Source organism: Trachemys scripta, unplaced genomic scaffold (genome assembly GCF_013100865.1).
Source record: "Trachemys scripta elegans isolate TJP31775 unplaced genomic scaffold, CAS_Tse_1.0 scaffold_28, whole genome shotgun sequence".
NCBI classification, from domain to species: Eukaryota; Metazoa; Chordata; order Testudines; family Emydidae; genus Trachemys; species Trachemys scripta.
In genome coordinates this window covers 1,187,196-1,206,495 of record NW_023260513.1, presented here as the reverse complement: position 1 = coordinate 1,206,495, position 19,300 = coordinate 1,187,196, and the positions used below count along the sequence as shown (strand labels likewise).

Here is a 19,300-nt window from a genome sequence, read left to right as displayed (position 1 = left end):
GGGGGCAGGGAAGGGGTGGAGCAGGGGCAGGAAGAGGCAGAGTGGGGGTAGGAAGAGGCAGGGTGAGGGGTGGAGTGGGGACAGGGCAGAGGCCACCTAGTCCAGTCCCCTGCACTCCTGGCAGGACTAAGCATTATCTAGACCATCCCTATAAACATGTGTAATCCAGTCTGGTGAAACTTCCTTTGGGTTATTTATTCGGATGCTAAATTTCATGCTTTCAAAGAACTGCAGCAGGGTATTTTTAATTGATTTGGTGACTGCGCTGTGGATGTTGGTTATCAAATGGATATTGAAGGAAAGCTGCAGGTTTTGTTTGCTGGACAGAAGATATTTGGGGCTTTTAGCACTTGGGAAGCACTTTGGGATTGTGCGATAAATCATTTTACTTGGGTCTTTATTCCAAAATGGTCCACTGTGAATGGTTAAATAATAAATTTCAACTCAGCACTCCTGAAAATCAGGCCCCAAACTGGTACAAGATATTACTAAATCTGAATAATTCAGCTAGCTCTAAGGTTTGCACCATTACTTCACTGATCTGAAAATGAGCTTGTCAGAGAAAATCTGGATCTCTTTATTGTTACCAATTGTGGCGCTGGCAAACCAGCTAAAATGTGTATGACTCTTACAGGCTTAACAAGAGGCATTGCAAGTGTAATCGGGACTATTCACTTGTGTGTGTCAAAGAAATGTGTAGGTAGTTTCTTGGTCTATCTAAGGCTGTGATCAAGGGTTTTAAAGAAATGTTAATTAATTAGATTAGCAATCTCATCCGTGTGTAGTGATAAGGATCAAGAGTAGATACTAAATGTATGTGTCTGTTTGCGGTGATCACTTCCTACAGGATGTAGGCAATCAGATTCGCTGATAGTTGCTAAATCCTTTTCATGTCTTAATACGCTATATTACTGTACTCAGTTGTCTCCAAGATCAGAAGGGAAGGTTAGCATTTAGATGAAGCTCGGGAAGTAAATGTTATTGTCCTCATCTCTCATTGAAATGTATGATTCCACATTGTGAACCAACTGTAAACCGTCTTGGTAGTTAAATGGCTGTTTAATACTAAGGGCATTATCTTTGAATCACCCATTGAATAAGGATCACAGATGATTAGTGTTGTTTTCATCAAAGCCCACATGGTGAAATTGCCTGGCAGCTTGCCAGCCGGCTGCAGCTACAGAAGAGAGACCTCGGGCCTGATCCTGCCATCTCCACTCTGCTGAACTTTAGGATTCTGATGAATACCTCTCATGTAATCGGATACATTCCTTGTTTGCTTTCTTGCCTGGTAGGTGGGAGACCAAGTTTCAGTCCCCCAGCACCAACTCATATTTGATTATTTATACACAGTGGAACTGCTCCAACAGGAGATAATGGGAGCCCTGCCCTGGAATACCCATAGGCTAGTGATTAGAGGACTCTCCCCAGAGGCTATCTAGCAGAAATCTTGTACACAAACCTCTCACCCTTACCAATACCAAAGCGATCGTTCCATTTAGTGTGGTTTTCAGAAACATGAGGCAAGTCCCACTTCTTATGGAAACTCATTTGTAACCTTTAATAAAGACACTGCTGACTCTGAATAATAATTGGTTAGCAATTTCTTACCTTGTAATCCTGGGCAACTTCTTCTATGGGAACCACAGTGTGGTCTTTGTGCTCTCGTTACAGGTGGCAAACCATACAAACGAGGGTTTGATCCTCTTGGCAGAAGACTTCAAACCTCATTGTGTTTCTCACATACTCTGCCAGCATCTGATTGTCTCACTGACTGCAGCCTGAGTTTTCTGGCAACTTCTATGATATTCCTTAGCTGTCTGTTTGGTTTGAAGTTTCTCTGGGAAAAGGTTTTTCTACACTCAGGACACTGGAAGTTTGTGTTGAGTCCTTCCCAACACTGGGTGACACAGGCTTGGCAGAAATTGTGCCCACAATCTAGACACACTAGATCTTTAAAAAAATAATCCAGACACCCCAAACAAGTCAGTTAATCAAGCAGAGTTTCTACTGGATTTGCAGCAGCCATGGCTCCTAATGCAGGGAAAATGGAATGTCAGTTTCACTTCCCTCTTTTAAGAAATTGGCTGGCTGAAATTTGATCAGGCCTTTACATTTTAGAAACCATCTCATATTATTCTTGGCATAGTTGCCAACTTCTGCATAGCTCCACATGTGACACTGAATGCTAATTAATTAATGAGCTAATTTGCAAATATTTTGTATACCATGTTCTTTGACTTTAAAAAAATGGGTGGATTTAGTGTTGGTGAAAGGTGATGGCTGGCCCACCCTGGGAATGAAGCTCTCTCATTTATTGCCATGTCAACAAGAGGGCAAGTTTCCTCCATGCACTGTTCTGGCAGTAGACTTCATGCTTTTATGGCAGGGTGGCTGTGAGTGGTTGGATTACAGAAAGCCCCTTGGGAACTGCCAACTGATGTGCTGGGACTACCTCTGAGCCGTTTTCCCTGCCAGCTTGGGACTTCAGAACCCTGCCTGGTTGTGCCAGACACGCTAGCCTGCTACAAACACAGACCCAGGTCTGAACCACATCCCCCAAAAGCTGCAGACTTTAACTGAAAACAGCATAAGAAGTGCTCCTGTCTCCAATACTCAGGTGTCCCAGCTCCCAGTGGGGTCCAAACCCCAAATAAATCTGTTTTATCCGGTATAAAGCTTATACAGGGTAAACTCACAAATTGTTCGCCCTCTATAATATTGATAGAGAGATGGGCACAGCTGTTTGCCCCTCCCCCCGGTATTAATACATATTCTGGGTTAATTAAAAAGTAAAGTGATTTTATTAAATATAAAAATTGGGATTTTAGTTCCAAGTAATAACAGACAGAACAAAGTAAATTACCAAACAAAACACGTAAGTCCATGCCTAATACAGTAAGAAAGTGATTACAGCTGAAATCTCACCCTCAGAGATGTTCCAATAAGTTTCTCTCACAGACTGGATGCCTTCCTAGTCTGGGCCCAATCCTTTCCCCTGGTACAACCCTTGTTCCAGCTCAGGTGGTAGCTAAGGGATTTCTCATGACTGCAACCCCCTTTGTATCTGTTCCATCCCTTCTGTTCATCCCTTTATATACCTTTTGCATAAGGCGGAAAATCCTTTGTCCCTCTCTGGGTTCCCACCCCCTCCTTCTAAATGGAAAAGCACCAGGTTAAAGATGGACTCCAGTTCAGGTGACATGATCACATTGCCAGCACACAGGTATACAGGAAGACTTACAGGTAAAACACACCCATGTGCAGACAATTGTCCTGGTTGATGGGAGCCATCAAGATTACAAACCACCATTAATGGCCCACACTTTGAATAATTACAATAGGCCCTCAGAGTTATATGTCATATTTCTAGTTTGATACAAGAGTGATGTACCACACTCAGTAGATTATAAGCTTTGTAATGATACCGTAAAGAGACCTTTTGGATGAAGCATAGTCCAGTTACATTATATTCACTCATTAGCATATTTTCATAAAATCATAAAGTGCAATGTCACAGTGGCAAGGATGTAATGTCTGAGCAAGTGTGGGCTTGTGATCAATCACTCAGACAAGAGGGCAGTGTCTGAGCAGCAGCAGGGCTGCAGGGTTCACATTTGTGCTTAGGCTCTTGCCTTCTTGAAGTGCCTCTGTTGTGGTTAGCCAGCATGCACATTGTCCACCTTTGCATTGGCCTGATAATTCTCAGAGACTGGGTGAAGGGAATACTGTGAAGAAAAGATTTGGTGGAGGACGGAGCCGTGTGCTGGGGGTCCTGCCTCAGTTTGGACCAGGAAGTCTGACTATGGTCCCTAGATCCCTGGTTGTCTGGTGGGAAGCTCTGAATCCACAAGGTAGACACAGCTATGGAAAGCAGTCTGAAGGGTAGAACACACAGGATTCCCAAATCTTGCAAAAGAAGTTTTACATAAAGCCTTGGCTTCTGGGCACATGTGATTATATGAGAGTCCCTGCTTATATTTTTAAAAATTAGTTTCTAGCCATCACGGTTGCTTGGAGATGTTTGAAAATCTGGTTTAAGTGTAACCAAAAACAAGAAGGCAAATAAAAGAACCCAACATTTATTACTATTTTTAAAAATATCATCAATTTTAAGCAGTCTGCTAATTTTTGGAAACTGGATTCATGATATCTGAACATTTGGGGTTGGCAATACTGAACCCAAGAACATACAGTATCATCAGATTCTCCATCTTTCCTGTCTCGGACAGTGACCAGAACCAGCTGCTTCTACGGAAGATGTAAGAAAGCCTGCAGGAGACAGATATGGGACAATCTGCCCCCCAGGAAGGTCTCATCTTAATCCCTAATAGTTAGAGATTTTAAAACCCTCCGAAGAACAAGGTAAGCATTGGAACCACATCAGATACAGCCATCATGTCCGTATCTGATGTATGTGCCTCTGTTGAACCCATTTGCAGCATAGCTGATAACTTGGGTGAAGAAGAGGTTGAATAGTATAGGGGCAAGAACAGTCTTGTTTGATTCCATTTGAAATGGGAAAGGAGTCAGTGAGATTAATGAATGATCTTTACCAGTTTTAGCGAGCAACCAAGTTTGCAGAGGATCATCCATAATTCTTCTATATGGACTGTAATCAAATGCTTTTGTCAGATCAATGAAGACGCTGAACAGATCCATGCTTTGTTTGATACATTTTTCTTGTATTTGCCTGATTCTGAAAATCATGTCTATGGTGTTAAGACCAGGTCTGAATCTGCACTGAGTCTCAGGTAGATTGGCTTCTTAAACAGATGAAATCAGTCGGTTCAGGAGGACATGAGCAAAGATTTTTCCAGCGACAGATAGGAGAGAGATCTCACGGTAGTTATCACAGACCATTTTGCTGCCTTTATTTTTAAATAAAGGAATAATTGTGGCATCTTTGAAGTCTTGTGGCATTTCTTCGTTGTCCCAGATGTCAGTAAGGATCTTTTGGAGTGTTGTTCTCTGCCTGAGGATTTTCCTGAGCTCATCGTAGTGATTGCCTTTTCTATTTCTTCAAGTGAGGGTGGTGAGTCAAGGTGGTGCTGAACAGGCTTTTGAGGTATCTGATTAATAGCACTTGTTTCAATTGAGGATGATCTGTTCAGTAGTTGGCTGAAGTGTTCAACCCATCTCTGTTCCATGCCCTGTTTGTCTTTGATGATTGTCCTGCTATCAGCCATCATGAGTGAACCTGTGCCCACCTTTGAAGGTCCATAGACTAGCTTCAAGGAATCAAAGAACATCTTTGTTTCATTTGTTTCCACATACATTTGAATGTCTTCTGCTACCTTCTCCCACCATTTATCTTGTATTAAACATAACTGCTGTCTCTTTACCTTGCTTTGCAAGTGTTTGACTGTCTCTCTTTGAGGTGGACTGAATATCATTTTGCCAGATTTGGAAAGCCTCATTTTTTTTTTTCAAGAGTACTGTAATTTCCTCATCATTTTCATCAAACCAGTCATGGTGAGCCCTTTTCTTCTGTCGAGGACATCAGTTGCAGTTTTTTGTACCGTGTCTTGTAGGAGGAATTTAGAGACAAGGTTATCACCGAAGTTGCACTTTGGAACTTATATCAATAGGATGAATGGTTTAGTTTAGCAAGATCAGGTGACATCTTGATTGTTTTGGGGCAGTTCAGCCATGTGGGTACAATGTGTAGATTCAGTATTGACCTAATCATTCTATGATCTGTTCAACATTCTGCTCCACACAAGGCTCTGGTGATCCTAACAACCCTTATGTCACATTGTCAGACAATGATGTAATCTATTAGATGCCATTGTTTGGATTTGGGGTGCAGCCATGTAGTTTTATATTTGTCTGCCTGTCTGTGTATGTCATACACAAAGATGTAAAATGGGCCACGAGCCCATAATGGATAGCTTGGCAAGGTCATTGGTTTAGATGCTCTAGCATCAGAGGGGAAGGAAAATCAAAGAAAGCAATCAACATGACTACAATAATTGTACAATGTTACATGGAAAAATCTTGACCTATCTTCATATGCTCAGCTCGGGTACTAATTTGTAATTATGTAACAGACGTATATCTTCATAAATGATCAGAACATGGCATCTACAACTTTTAAGCATAACTTTTGCTGACTTTGATTCAGGCCTCAGGCCTTGCACCAGGCCCAGGCTCTTTCTACTACAGCTGGCTGTTCAGGATCTTTCTAAGACATTTAAAAGTGCATCTCTGAAGATCAAGCTGCCTGAGAAAATGTTGAGTTTTGTTCAGAAGAGGAAGACATATTTTATCAGGATGATTCTGCTAGCTAAAGAATGGTTCTTGGTTAGCAACAGATGGTGGGTTTTTAAAACCACTAATGCATCTTTATAATGTACTGACACCTCTTTTGGACCGATTGTATTTCATGCTGTGCACCTAGTGTTTTGGGAGAGCAGGGCTAAAAAGGCAAGCAATGTATAAATAATGGATTCCTGTATACTCAGTAGACAGTACGGTGTTCCAGAGATGCAGTATTTCAGAATAAGTCTAGAAATATTTCATGATGGTGGGGAATGTAACTGCCACTAGAGACTACAGTGATACATGCATTAGAAATGGGCAGGTAGGTGAACCCAGAAGACACCAGAAAGCAAACCAAAGCCTACATGGCAGGCAGGTCTTAGAACGCAATGAGGCAAGCCTTTGAACAGCTCTTACAAAAATAAATTAAAAACAAAACAAAACACAACCTAAGCCAGTTAACAGCAAGTAGGATTAGAAAAGCGGCTACATGTATTCCAGGTCTGCTATCTCCCAAACCACAAGCAGAACTAGGAATTTCCAAAACAGAAGTCCTCAAAATGTGCAAATCAGGTGGGAGAGATCAGAAGAGCACCAATAGTAATTGCTGGTAAGAGGCTCCATGTGGGTCTTGTTTCCCTGCTAGCAGAGACCCTGACCATCACAGTGCACACTTGTTCTCCCTCTAAGCCATCTGTAGTTCCATTCCACTGTTTATAGCTTCCTAAAGCAACTCATCTTCACTTGCTTATATCTCAGGCTTCTTTCTTCTACACGGGATAACCTTATGTTTATACAGCACAAATAGCAGCAGCAGCAGCATCACCACCATGACAACTACAGTAATAATCAAGCCAGCATGGCCATGAGAAGTCATGAAATCTGAAATGAGAGAGAAAGGTGGCATTACTAACTTGTCTTCCCTCCCTTCCCACCTGCTGCATCCTGTCATTAACCAAGATCATAAACCATTTTGGGCACCTCTACACTGGAATAAAAGACCTGCAACACAGCTGGCCTGGGTCAGCTGTCTCAGGCTCACAGAGTCCAGGCCGCAGGCTCTGAAGTTGCAGTGTTGACATTCAGGTTTGGGCTGAAACCCTGCCTCCGAGGCCCTTCCCCCGTCACAGAGTCCCAGAGCCCAGGCTGCAGCCTGAGACGCGGTGCCACAGGTTTTTTTTTAAATCGCAGTGTAGACATATCCTTTGGAGCAGGAATTGCCTTTTTTACTGCATCTGTACAATGCTAAGCACAATGGGGTTCAGACTGTGTGCTCTGGGCACCGTGATATTTGAAATAGACGCGTTGGTTTAAACTTACTGAACAAAACTTTTTCTCTGAAAAGTGGCTTTTTAACTAAAATTTTCCCAAATTTTTCTTTGGAAGTTTTTTTTGGTGTCTCTCCCCATCCCCTTCCATGAAACCAGCTCTAATAAATAATCAATTTTAATGACTTCTTCTACTCACTCTTCTTGTCAGTCTCATTCCACGATCCCTCTATGGCTTGGGTGGTCACATGTAGAGAGAGTGGGGACAAAGTGGAATCTGCAATGAGATAATAAGGGAGGAAATCCCAGTGAGTAGCTGACAAAATTTGGCCATTTTAGAAAAGGTCTCAAAAATATATATTTTTACAAAACACTTCTTACCTGTTTTATATTTATCTAATTGGTTTTAGTTTCCTCTTATCAGTTCCCAGTTTCTTCATCCTCCTCCCCTGCCCCCAGTCCAGTTAAAACAATTTACTGGGCAGCTTAGTCACATGGTGGGATTTTTCATGAAATTTTGAAACTGAAAACATCTAATGTCAAATATTTTTTAAAATGAAATTCCAATAAATTCCATAGAATTTTTTTGTAATAATCCATCCATTTTGAAACCCAACAGAACAAAACAGTCTCTGTGTAGCTCAAAAACTTGTCTCTCACCAACAGAAGTTGGTCCAATAAAAGATATCACCTCACATACCTTGTCTCTCTTTCAAAAAAGCTATCGTTTTGAAGAATTTTTTTTTTAAAGTTTCAGTGGTTTGTGTGTTACATTACAGATCAGGCATGTATCAGGAAAAAAAAAAAAAAAAAAAAACAACCACACTGTAACCATTCATTAGCTGCTCCAATGCTAAGGTGGCAACTCATTCTCTTGTTGTGTCTAATTTTAGCAAACACCCACTCCTCCATTTCTACAAACCTGGCCCCAAGCTGCTGCGGTGAGAGAGGGATGGGGGTAGTCCTCTTTTCCCAGGGCAGCCTGAATCCTAAACCCCTCTTCCCCAGCCCCACCCCAGAGCCCGCACCCCCAGCCAGAGCCCTCACCCCTGCCCTTGCACCCCAACCCTCTGCCCCCGCACTGAACCCCCTCCCACACTCCAAACCCCTCAGCCCCACCCCCGCCACACACCGTCCATGTGCGGAATGAATTTTGTTATGTGCACTAATATGGAGGGGATGCATTGGTGCACATAACAAAATACATTCTTCACACGGACATACAAAATTAGAGGGAACACTGGCTACCGCCTCTCAGGAAGATGGTGTACTTATGCCAATGGGGGAGAGCTCTCCCATCGGCATAGTAGAGTCTTCACTAAGCACTATGGCAGTGCAACTGCACCGTTGCAGCCCTCATCCTCTTTATTTTCTTGGAGAAGTCCTCATGGTGGGACTCTCGGAGTAAAAGATTAAGGAAGTGGGTCTGGCATTTTTAAAGTGCAGGTGAACACTGGACCTATAGCCCTTTTAACCTCAGAAATGCATCCGATCCTAAATACATGAGTGACCCTCTGGTCACTACAATCCCAGGTTTCGTTAGAAAACGAGGAACATTCTATCTACACTGTTAAACGTCAAGCGGGGTGCAGGGGAAATGAGCAGAAGTGCAAAACAACCTTGAAGAGGAGTTAGGAAAGATTATCCCAAGGCACAAAAGCAGAAACTTACCTGCCATCATCAGAATCACATGGGCCACACATTCTCTTTCCAGGCTGGTTAGAATCAGATATTCGTCTTCTAGCCATTTGCTCCTATTTGCAGCAAAGCCTTTCTGGGAGATGGACACATACCCTCTGTAGGTACTATTGAAATATTTTAGCTTTCCATCTTGCAGTACCATGATATCATAGACTGACTCTGAACAGCTTTTCTGCCGACAGAGAACACATGCAGTATTGGGTAAATTAATTGCGATAAACACAGAAGGGCCCTCAAGTTTGTCACGGAGATAAGCAGGACAGTCTCTTACACCTATAAGAAAAATGTTTTAAATGCCAGTTAGTATGGTACTGAGCTTCTCTTGTCTTGGCAGAGAGTTGCCACAGATGTCAGCCCAGTGCCCACCTCATGGCCACTCACTGGACTGCAATGAAGGGAGCCAGCCTCTTGGGTCCTATCTAGCCTATTTCCTAGGACTGTTATCCCTTCACAGAAATGGAGCCCTTCAGCCCATCTGCCTTAGGCCCTCAAAATCAGCACTGACCTCCAAGGTGCCCCAGTAGTTTAAACAAACCTCCAAAGCCTGCATCGTCCAGTCGGGGCACAGACCCTCAGTCTAAATCCCATCCTGAGAGCTGGAACCCACTGGCCAGCTCTCTAGCCCCAATGGTCCAGACTCCCCCTTACTTAAAGGCAACTTCTCCCAGAATCCCACTGTGAGTCTTCTGGTTTAGTTTAACTCTCTTCCAGGGCCAATGGGGTAGTTATAGCCTCTAACATACAGGTAAAAAGGCTTTTCACTAGATTCCAGCACCATTGTTCTTTAACAACCAATAAAGCACAGAGTACAGACAGACCATTCAGAAAACACCACATATCCTAAACCACAAGTCCCTCACTAGCTCGCCCTTCCCTAGGGAGTTCTTAGGGGATCATCTGTGTTCCATCAGGCAAACAAGGTGGGTGAGATAAAATCTTTTATTGGAGCAACTTCTGGTGATGAAGATCATAGAAGTTGGTCCAATAAAAGATATTATCTCACCCACCTTGTCTCTAATATCCTGCATCCGACATAGCTACTACAACTGCCTTCCATCAGGTAGGCAGGCCGGCCTTCTCTAACTTACCCCAACAGCAGCCTCCTTCATCTTAAGATGGTGGAAAATGGCTCTCTCCTCCAAAAAGATGATCTATCTTTTTTAACCTTCAGCCCCCTATCAGGTGACTCTTTGTTCAGCCTCACCCAGGTAACCAGAGACTCCTACCAGATGACCTCTCATCTGCTAAACCAGTTTTCCTGGTAGGGGACCCGTTGATTGCCTAGCATGAATAGATTTCCCATGGTCAGGTACTTAAAGTCAATCAAAGTATCATCAGTAGGCTTGGAAGGATTAGATTTTTATCAGTAAATGTCAAATGTTGATTTCACCGTAGACACACAAACCAATGAAAAAAATATGTCCATTGATAATAATTAGATAAGCAGAGTAAGAACAATGCTGCTTGAAAACTTCTTAGAGTCAAAATCCACTGATCTAGACTTTTGAATTAAGAGTGTTACAAACGGACTAGCGAATGAATAGTAAAACTGCTGGGATTTGTTGATGGAAGGATATTTACTCTGTTTTGACATGTGATGTTGACCATTTGTGTTTTAATGATTTATAAAGCTTTAACTTTTTGATTCTCAATGTATAACTAGTTTTTGTCTGACACACACACCCAGGGCTGGCCTTACCATGAGGCAAACTGAGGCAGCCGCCTCAGGTGCCAGGCTGGGGGTGGGGGGGGAGAGGAAGGCACTAGGACCCAGATTGTAGAAAATTGTGTCTGCTGCTGATGCATATGTATTCTCTCTGCTCTAGATGCACAGAGATGGTGAAGTGCTGTGCTGGAGGAAGGAGGGAACAAGAGATCTTTCAAAGTTTTGGCCCAAGCGGGGGGCATGGGGGCGTCATTTGCCCTTCAGGTGCCAAAATGTTGTGGGCCGGCCCTGCACACCCCCATAATATCCCACAACTGTGAAAATTTAAATTGATAGAAATTGGGTGGGGGAAATGCTTAAAACAAGCAATGATATTATTCAGTGTTGTGAAAAAAATATCATTGAATTCTTACCAGCTCTGTATCTCTATGTGTTGGGACTTCAATCTACTCTGGCTTATTACAGCAATCTGTAACTCACTAACAACCCCTCACCCATCTGCTTCCCCCTCCTCTTTCCTCCCTATGGCTGGAGGGGTGTTAACAGTCTGTTAGACCCGGAGAAAAGCTTGTCTTTCTCACCAGCAGAAGTTGGCCCAAGAAAAGATATTACCTCATCCACCTTGTCTCTCTAATGGAGGCAGACAGACATTTGAGAAAGCAAAAGGACAGCCTCACAATCAAAATGGAGTTTGCACTCTGACACAGACCTATGCGGAGTTCAGACTCTCACACAGAATTAATAAAGTATCTATAGACAGATTTCCCCAAATTGGCACAGAGTGAATAGGAAGCTGGAATGAGGTGAGGGAAAGTCTAACAGCCTGGACATAGTACTCTCAGTAGAAAGGAAGAGCTTGACAATGCAGTTCAAGTCCTTTCTGTAACACCAATTCAAACCTGGTTCTGAGCTGCAGACATGACGCTTCTATGAGCAGCGGCATGCAATTCTAGGCGGGGACCCACCAGAACCCCAATACTCTGTGGATACCTCCCAGGGGCCTCCGGTGGCCACGAGCAACAAGAAGGCCATTGCTGATGAGGAAGAGGAGGAGGAGAATGCGCAGCAGGCAAGCGGAGGATCCATTCTCCCCAACAGCCAAAATCTTTTCCTAACTCTGGGACCAATCCTCTCCCAGGACCTACTGTTGCGGGACCATGATGGTGGGGAAGGCACCTCTGGTGAGTGCAGACTTGTAACCACACTACAGGGGTTAAATGGAATTATGTTTAATCTCTCTCTCCTCCACTGTTCCAGCCCTGGACTGCCCCAATGCCCCTCAGACCTAACTCTCAACAGCCCTTGCTATTCTACTCCCAATGCATCTTATCACTATATCTACATCTAGGTTCACAATTCCAGGCCTGCAGTGCCACCTGCATGCTGTGGTTCAGCAACAGGCCCAGATTTATAATAGATTAAAACCCACTAAACTCAGCACTCGTTACCTAAGCCCGAGTCCAGGTTTCAACTATTATCAAAAAACCCTCTTCCTTAGTGACAGCTAGAATCACAAGTTCATCGTCAACGAAAAAAAACAAACACAAAAACAAAACAAGAGTTGCCCCAATGTATTTAGCCAGACTAGTTTTTATAAAATTAAACTGCTGTTAAGTTTGGTATTAATTGGTTTACATTGAGTTTATTACCATGACATCTAAGGGGAGACAATGTGACCCAGTGGATAGAGCCCTGGATTGGGGCACAGGAGACCTGGCTGCAATTCCTGTCTCTGCTACTGGGTGACCCTGGGCAAGTCATTCACTTTTCCGTGCCTCAGTTTCCCCATCTGTAAAATGGGGTTAATGATGCTGACCTCCTTGAAAAGCACTTTGCAATTTGATGAGGAAAAGCACTAGATAAGAGCTATTTGCAGTGTTGTAGCCATGCTGGTCCCAAGATATGAGAGAGACAAGCTGGGTGAGACAATATCTTTTATTGCACCAACTTCTGATGGAAACTTTCAAGTTGAAGAAGAGCTGTGTCACAGGGCAGCTTGTCTCTCTCTCTTCCACCAACCAAATATTGCAATAAAAGATATTATCTCGCCCACCTTGTCTCTCTAATATCCTGGAAATGACACAGGTACAACAACACTGCAAATCTCCAAAACGGTTTAAGGTTTCAATATTTTTAGAAAATGATGTTTCAATGAAAATTAAACTGCTCCCTAGACATCTATCTGTCCCACTTATGACTCTGATTTTTCTAAAAACAACTAGTTTTGCAAGCTAGTTAATGTTGCTAAGAGACAACTAGAATAACTAGACCTGGTTAAAAAAAAAAAAAAAAAAAAACACCCCTTAGATTTGGAAATGTTGCCAAAAAGTTTTTGAAAAACGTGAACCAGCTCTATAGCTGGTTAAAAAAAAAATTGTCAAAAAGTTGTCCAAAGTGATCATGGTTTTTAAAATCAAAATATGATTTTTCAATGAAAAATTTGGTCAAAATAGTGTATATATAGGCTCATAGGATGCATTAATAACATTTTTATTTATAATACATTAGTATGTGTGTAAGCTTGCCTTTAACACTAATCAGTGTGTACCATCAATGTGTATATGATTTTTAGGTTTCTTTTTCAGGAATGATTGTGTGTTTATATTTAGTGATTACTGGTTAAATAATTCTGTTTATCTTGGGTTGTGCTTTCTCCCATGCCACTCTTTACCTGTGGGAAAAGTTCAAGTTCATAAAGCCACCTTCATGTCCCATCTTAAAACTCACTTGCCATAATACATAGAGTGCCCCGCTGGTATGTGGCAAGTTTTGATTACCAGTTGTCTATAACTTATGCCCACAGCTAGTCCACTAAAACATTTTTTTTATCCCATCCTCCCCCTTCCACCTGTTTGTTCGTCTCACCAACCTACTAGTCTCATTGTTTTAGACTGAGAAGTCTCTGGGAGTAGGGACTGTTATTTACTATATGTTTGTACAGTGCCAAGCACTATGGGGTCCAGGCCTGACTGAGGCTAGCAGGTGGTACCATAATATAATGGTTAATAATAACGTGGTTGTGTAGTGATGTAATACATATTCCTGCATATTTGATATGAATCAGAGGCTTAATTCTTCATTGCCTTAAGGTCTCTGTATGCTGCTCCTGACTCGTAAAAGGGGCTAAATAGATATCCTCCAGGGGATCCCCTGGCCTAAGAGGGTAGGGTTGCCAATAGGGCTGTTGACTAATCGCAGTTAATTTATGCAATTAACTCAAAAAATTAATAGCAATTAAAATTAATTGTGATTAGGCTCCACGTTCTCCCCAGGCCCCGCCCCACCGCCAGCCCCACTTGGCGGTTCTCCCAACGCCCACCGGCAGCATCAGCCCAGCCTGGCTCCGAAGCGGGCCACCCCTGAGTGCCGCGGGAACCCGTCACCTTGGAACGTCGGTCCAGCGCCAAGGGACGAGCCCCACAGGACAGACGCCAGCCCCACAGCCCAGCTCATGGCGCCTTCTCTTTAAGTCACTGCGCCCCCGCCTTTTCCGTCTGGTCCATGCCGGCTTCATCCAGCGGATGACGTCATACGCCATACGCCATCCCGAGCCGACACCGGCCCCTGAAAGCCGCTAGCGTTTCGGCGGCGTCGCCTCGGGATGACGTCTAGATGACGTCACCGCGTTGGGGACCCCTGCTTTAAGCCGCGGGACAGAGTTTGTCGAACTGGCATGCCAGTTCGCGGCTGCCGCAATCGATGCCGCAGCCATCGATTTATAAAGCCCGAGAAGTCGATCGGAGCAGATAAGTCGATCGGAGCAACGTCCCTACCCCCCGCCCCCCACTCGTCAGCCTGTAATAGCCACAGGCTGGAGCACGCGGAGAGTTTGTCTTCCCTGCAGTTAGATACGAGCGGCTGACCCCAGCGCCTGGGGCCCAGGCTGCGGGGCTGTTTAATGGCCGTGTAGCCATGTGGGCACAGCCTGATCGCTGGGACCTGCCCAGCTTGCAAGATCCTAGAGCCTGAACCCTTAGCCTGGCCCCTTTGCCCGTGCCAGCTGTGGCTGGGTTCTTAACTGCAGTGCAGACATACCCTTGTATTGCACAACACAACCTCAGCCTGTTTAAATAGGTATACAATATTCTGGAAGAACCTAGAGAGCAACCAAGTCAGGGCTCCACTGTGCCAGGTGGCGTATAAATACACAGTAAACAACAGTCTCTGCTTCAAAGAGCTGACAATCTAGGTGACAAGACGTAAGAGGTAGATGAGACAAACAAGTGGGTTGGGGTGAGGAGCAGGGAGACAGGAGAGCAAAACTAGGATAGGCAAAATATATGTTTTTTGGTTTTGTTTGATCATGGTACCTTCCTCCTAGACTCAGTCCCTACCAGTCAACATAATTGCAAAGGTATTAAACTGCATCTAGGGGCATTTCTCCATAGAGAGTTGCACCAGTATAACTGAAAAGATGTGCATTTAAACAGATTTAGGCCAGGTCTACACTATATACCTATGTCGGTATAACTATGTTGCCCAGGGGTGTGAAAACCCCCTGAGCAAAGCAGTTATACCGACCTTAACCCCCGTGTAGACAGCGCTACGTTGGTGGAAGAGCTTCTCCCGCTGACAGAGCTACCGCTTCTCAGGGAGGTGGATTAACTACACCAACGGGAGGGCTCTCTCCCATCAGCATAAGAATATCTTCACTTAAGCCCTACAGTGGTGCAGCTGCACAGATGCAGTGTTTTGCGTGTAGACCTGCCCTTAGTTAAACTGGTGTAAACCGCTATGTGAACACTCATAGTTTGGTATAAAGTGACTTATTTTGGTTTAGCTTAAGTCATTTAATAATATAAAAAAATAGGATAGGGTGCTGGGTAGGGAATTTTATGTATCAGCAGTTGAACATTTAAGGCCATGGGAGGCATGAATATGGAGGGAGATGAGGGTTTGGCTCAGCAGAGAGACATTTAGGGGAATAGGTGAGATTTGCAGGGAGGGAAATGGTGTGTAGATCGGCATGGGATTGGGGAAATATGAAGACACAAAAGGAGCATGTTGGGGGGACTGGAGTATGGATCAGCATTGGGACATTTAGGACCACAGGAGAGGTGTGTATGGTCTGCTCTACACTACAAAGGTCAACCTGTGTAAAGCTAAGTCTACACGTGGCAGCTCAAAGCGCTGCTGCGGGGGCGCTCCCAGTGTCGGTGTGGTCACCCGTGAGCGCTACGGAGAGAGCTCTCCCAGCGCTCCTGGTAAACCAGGTCAATGAGGGGAATAGCTCAGAGCGTTGGGAACATGGCTCCCAGCGCTCTGAGCCTGTCCACGCTAGCGCTTTACGGCGCTCAAACTTGCTGCACTCAGGGGGTGTGATTTTTCGCACCCCCTGAGCCAGCGAGTTAGAGTGCTAGAAAATACAAATGTAGACACGGCCTCAGTGTCTAAACTACAGCCTTGTTCTGCCAATGTAAGTTCCTTACTACACCAACATCATAACTCCACCTCCATGAGAGGTGTAGGGCTTATGCTGGTGTAGTCAGGGCAATGCAGTGTCTGTGTGGACACTATGTTCCCTACATCAGCTGTCATGTCAATTTCAAATCGACAAGAAAACCCTGCTTGGGCTCCCAAGCCAGGCTGCTGCCAGGTCTCACACTCCAAGCTGGGCTGCCACCCAGGCTCCCCACTCCCCGCTGGGAGCCCTGTGGCACCCAGGAGTCCTGGGGCATGAGGATCATCAATGGAGTACAAGGAAGCGCTGTGGAGAGGGAATCTGGAAATGGATTAATGGGTGGAGTAGGTGGAAATTTAGGGGGTTGGAGATGAGTGTGTGTTTAGAGAATTAGTAGTGGATAAGTAGTGGGACATCTGAGACAATGGGAGAGGGGTGTGTGGGGGGAGAGAGCTGAGGTCTTGATAAGCAGGGTGACAGAGGGATAGGAGAGGGGTGTGTGGGGAGGGGACTGGGGTATAAATCAACAGGGAGACAGTTAGGGCTTGTCTACACTTGCAAGCTAGAACGCACTAAATCAGCCCCGGGCGTCCTAACTCCTGAGGTATCCACACTGGCAAGGCAGGTGGAGCGGCTGGACTCTGCAGCTGGAGTGCTCCTGGTAATCCACCTCCACGAGCTGAAACACCCAGGCACTGTGATTGGCCTCTGGAAACATCCCATAATCCCCTGAAGTCAAGTGGGCACTGTTGTCATTGTTTTGAACTTGGCTGCAGGTATGCGGATATCCCCTTTCACAGCTCCGTTTCTGCTGCAGTGCTCTTTGTGACCTTGCAAGAGCTGCTAATGTGGCCACACCAGTGAGCTTGCAGCTGACAGTGTGAACACACAGCAGCGTCTTCCCTGCTGCTGTCTCCCCCAGCACTCTACATCTGCAAGTGTAGACAAGCCTTTAGTAGGAAAGGATAGGAGTCTGTTTAGGTGACAGTGGTATGGATCAGCAGAGAGACAGAAAACAATACGGATCAGCAGTGGGATATTTAGGGGTCCAGGAGAAAGGTGTGAGGCACACACAGTTTGGGATAATTAGGGGGACAGGTAAGGAGTATAAGAGTTGATTAGGGTACAATTCAGCACTGGGACATTTAGGTGGACAGGAGAGGTGGATGGTATTTTTGGTATATTGTATTTGCAGTGGGAAAGATCTTTTCTTAAAAGCATTTGCAATATGGACAACAAAATACTGGGGAAAAAAAAAAAAAAAAAAAAAGATCCTCGCCCTCCCTCCCCAAATCTCTCCCCCCCCCAGCAGGGAAGTTTTGGCCTGAATCTTCTCTCAGTCACCCCAGCATAAAGCAGAGGTAACTCCTGCGGCTTAACACCCTTGAAACTAATTGTTTCAACTTTAACAGAATTTTTTTTCCCAGTCAAATAGTTTGGGGGTATTTTTTAGCGAATTTACTATTCACTGAAAAAAATTCACTACTTAGCTGCCTTATACTTTAGACAGAGCAGAATTTAAGGACTGAAAATGTCAGCCTTTCAAGGAGGGGACGCTCAATGATTTTGAAAATGGCTGCAATGGGGGTTGTCTGGCCAGGAATTTTTCAGATCTATGTTTCCCCAGTTTGTGAAGCTGGGGTTGAAGCTCCCTAGGCTGGTTTGGAGAGCACTGTGTTTGTTTGTTTGTTTTTTTTAAGTACAAACTGCATCTTCCCCAATGCAGTCAAAATAACTAATCATACTGAAAACTCCTTTGCATGTTTTACTCCCTCCATTTTGTCTCTATTCTGAGTCTCTACCAATAACTCTCTGGTGTAGCTCAACAGCCATTTGTTTTCACATTTAGAGATAAATCTTCAATCCCTCCCTTCCTGTGTTCCCCTAATTTGCCACCTCTAGCCCCCAAAATAGATATATACCCCATGACACCCACCTCATCTGTGTGTATGTGTATATATATATATATATATATATATATATTTACTATTGTTTAAATTAAATAGACACCCATACATTTTTTAAAATAAATTTAGGGACCCTGACAACTAATCAATCTTACAACAACATAATAACCCCCCCCCAACAGCATTAACAAAATAAATGGCTAATACATAAACTCAGCCCTTCAGCAACCATAAATGGTAACAAAGTCACTCAGCCAGCCAGCTTATAGAGCATAGCCTTAAAAAAAACCAAATCCTATCCGCCTCCTAGAACACATTATCAACCTTCCCCACTAAATCCTGTTAACTAGAGAGAGAAGCAAGTATCTTACCATTTTCTAGTACAACAGCAACTTCCTGTGAGTCATAATTAAAAATAGTTCTAATTTTCATGTTTCAGGCAGCAAGAGGGAAGTCAGTTGTTCACTCCCCCAAGTCCCAGTGGTTGATATTCGAGTGCAATGCAAGCCGTCTCCAACAACTCACTGTAAACAAAAGGGAAGGGGAAGGAGGAGTGGTCAAATCACAAAGGGCATAAGCCTGGAGTTAGCAGTACAAAGCATTAGCACTTTTCTAGCATTATCAATTTCTGCAGAAATGTAGCTAACCTGGGGGGAAAAATGGGTTTGTGTCAATAATGAATAAAGAGAGCCTGAAAGTTTTGTTTTGAACTCTCCATGTCCTTTTCACATTCAAGATTCAAATCTTGTCTGCCTTAAAAAACTCTGAACAAATGAACACATGATTATAATAATTTAGTAATGAGAAATGACAGCTAATAGACAAGAGAATTCTGTTTAGAACTCCCAGGGAGGACTACACATGGTTTTTGTACTGTCTCAATTATGTTGTTTCAGAAGCCAATACAGTTAAAGAGGTAAAAACCCCTAATGCGAAGTCAGCTATCCTGGTATAAAGGAGTATATAGTGGCACATGCACCTTTATACTAGTGTAACTGTTTCCATGACAGGGAGTTGTACCTCTATAACAATACCATTTTCTAAACTGGTGGTACAATAATTGCTGTAGAGACCAGAAATTTGGTTGGTCTTT

The 19,300-nt window shown here is 43.9% G+C and overlaps 1 protein-coding gene across 3 annotated transcripts in view; it reads right to left on the bottom strand.

The window, feature by feature from the left end:
* The window catches only part of LOC117870440 (E3 ubiquitin-protein ligase TRIM39-like), a 44,046-nt gene extending 25,277 nt beyond the window's left edge, over positions 1-18,769 (bottom strand). For all 3 annotated transcript variants that reach the window (XR_004643980.1, XR_004643981.1, XM_034757591.1), the window contains exon 1: positions 18,579-18,769. Coding sequence is in view for 1 of the 3 variants with exons in the window: in XM_034757591.1 (XP_034613482.1) it covers positions 18,579-18,639 (61 nt within the window). In the remaining 2 variants the exon portion in view is untranslated. The remainder of the gene's footprint in view (positions 1-18,578) is intronic.
* Positions 18,770-19,300: the final 531 nt, after the last annotated feature.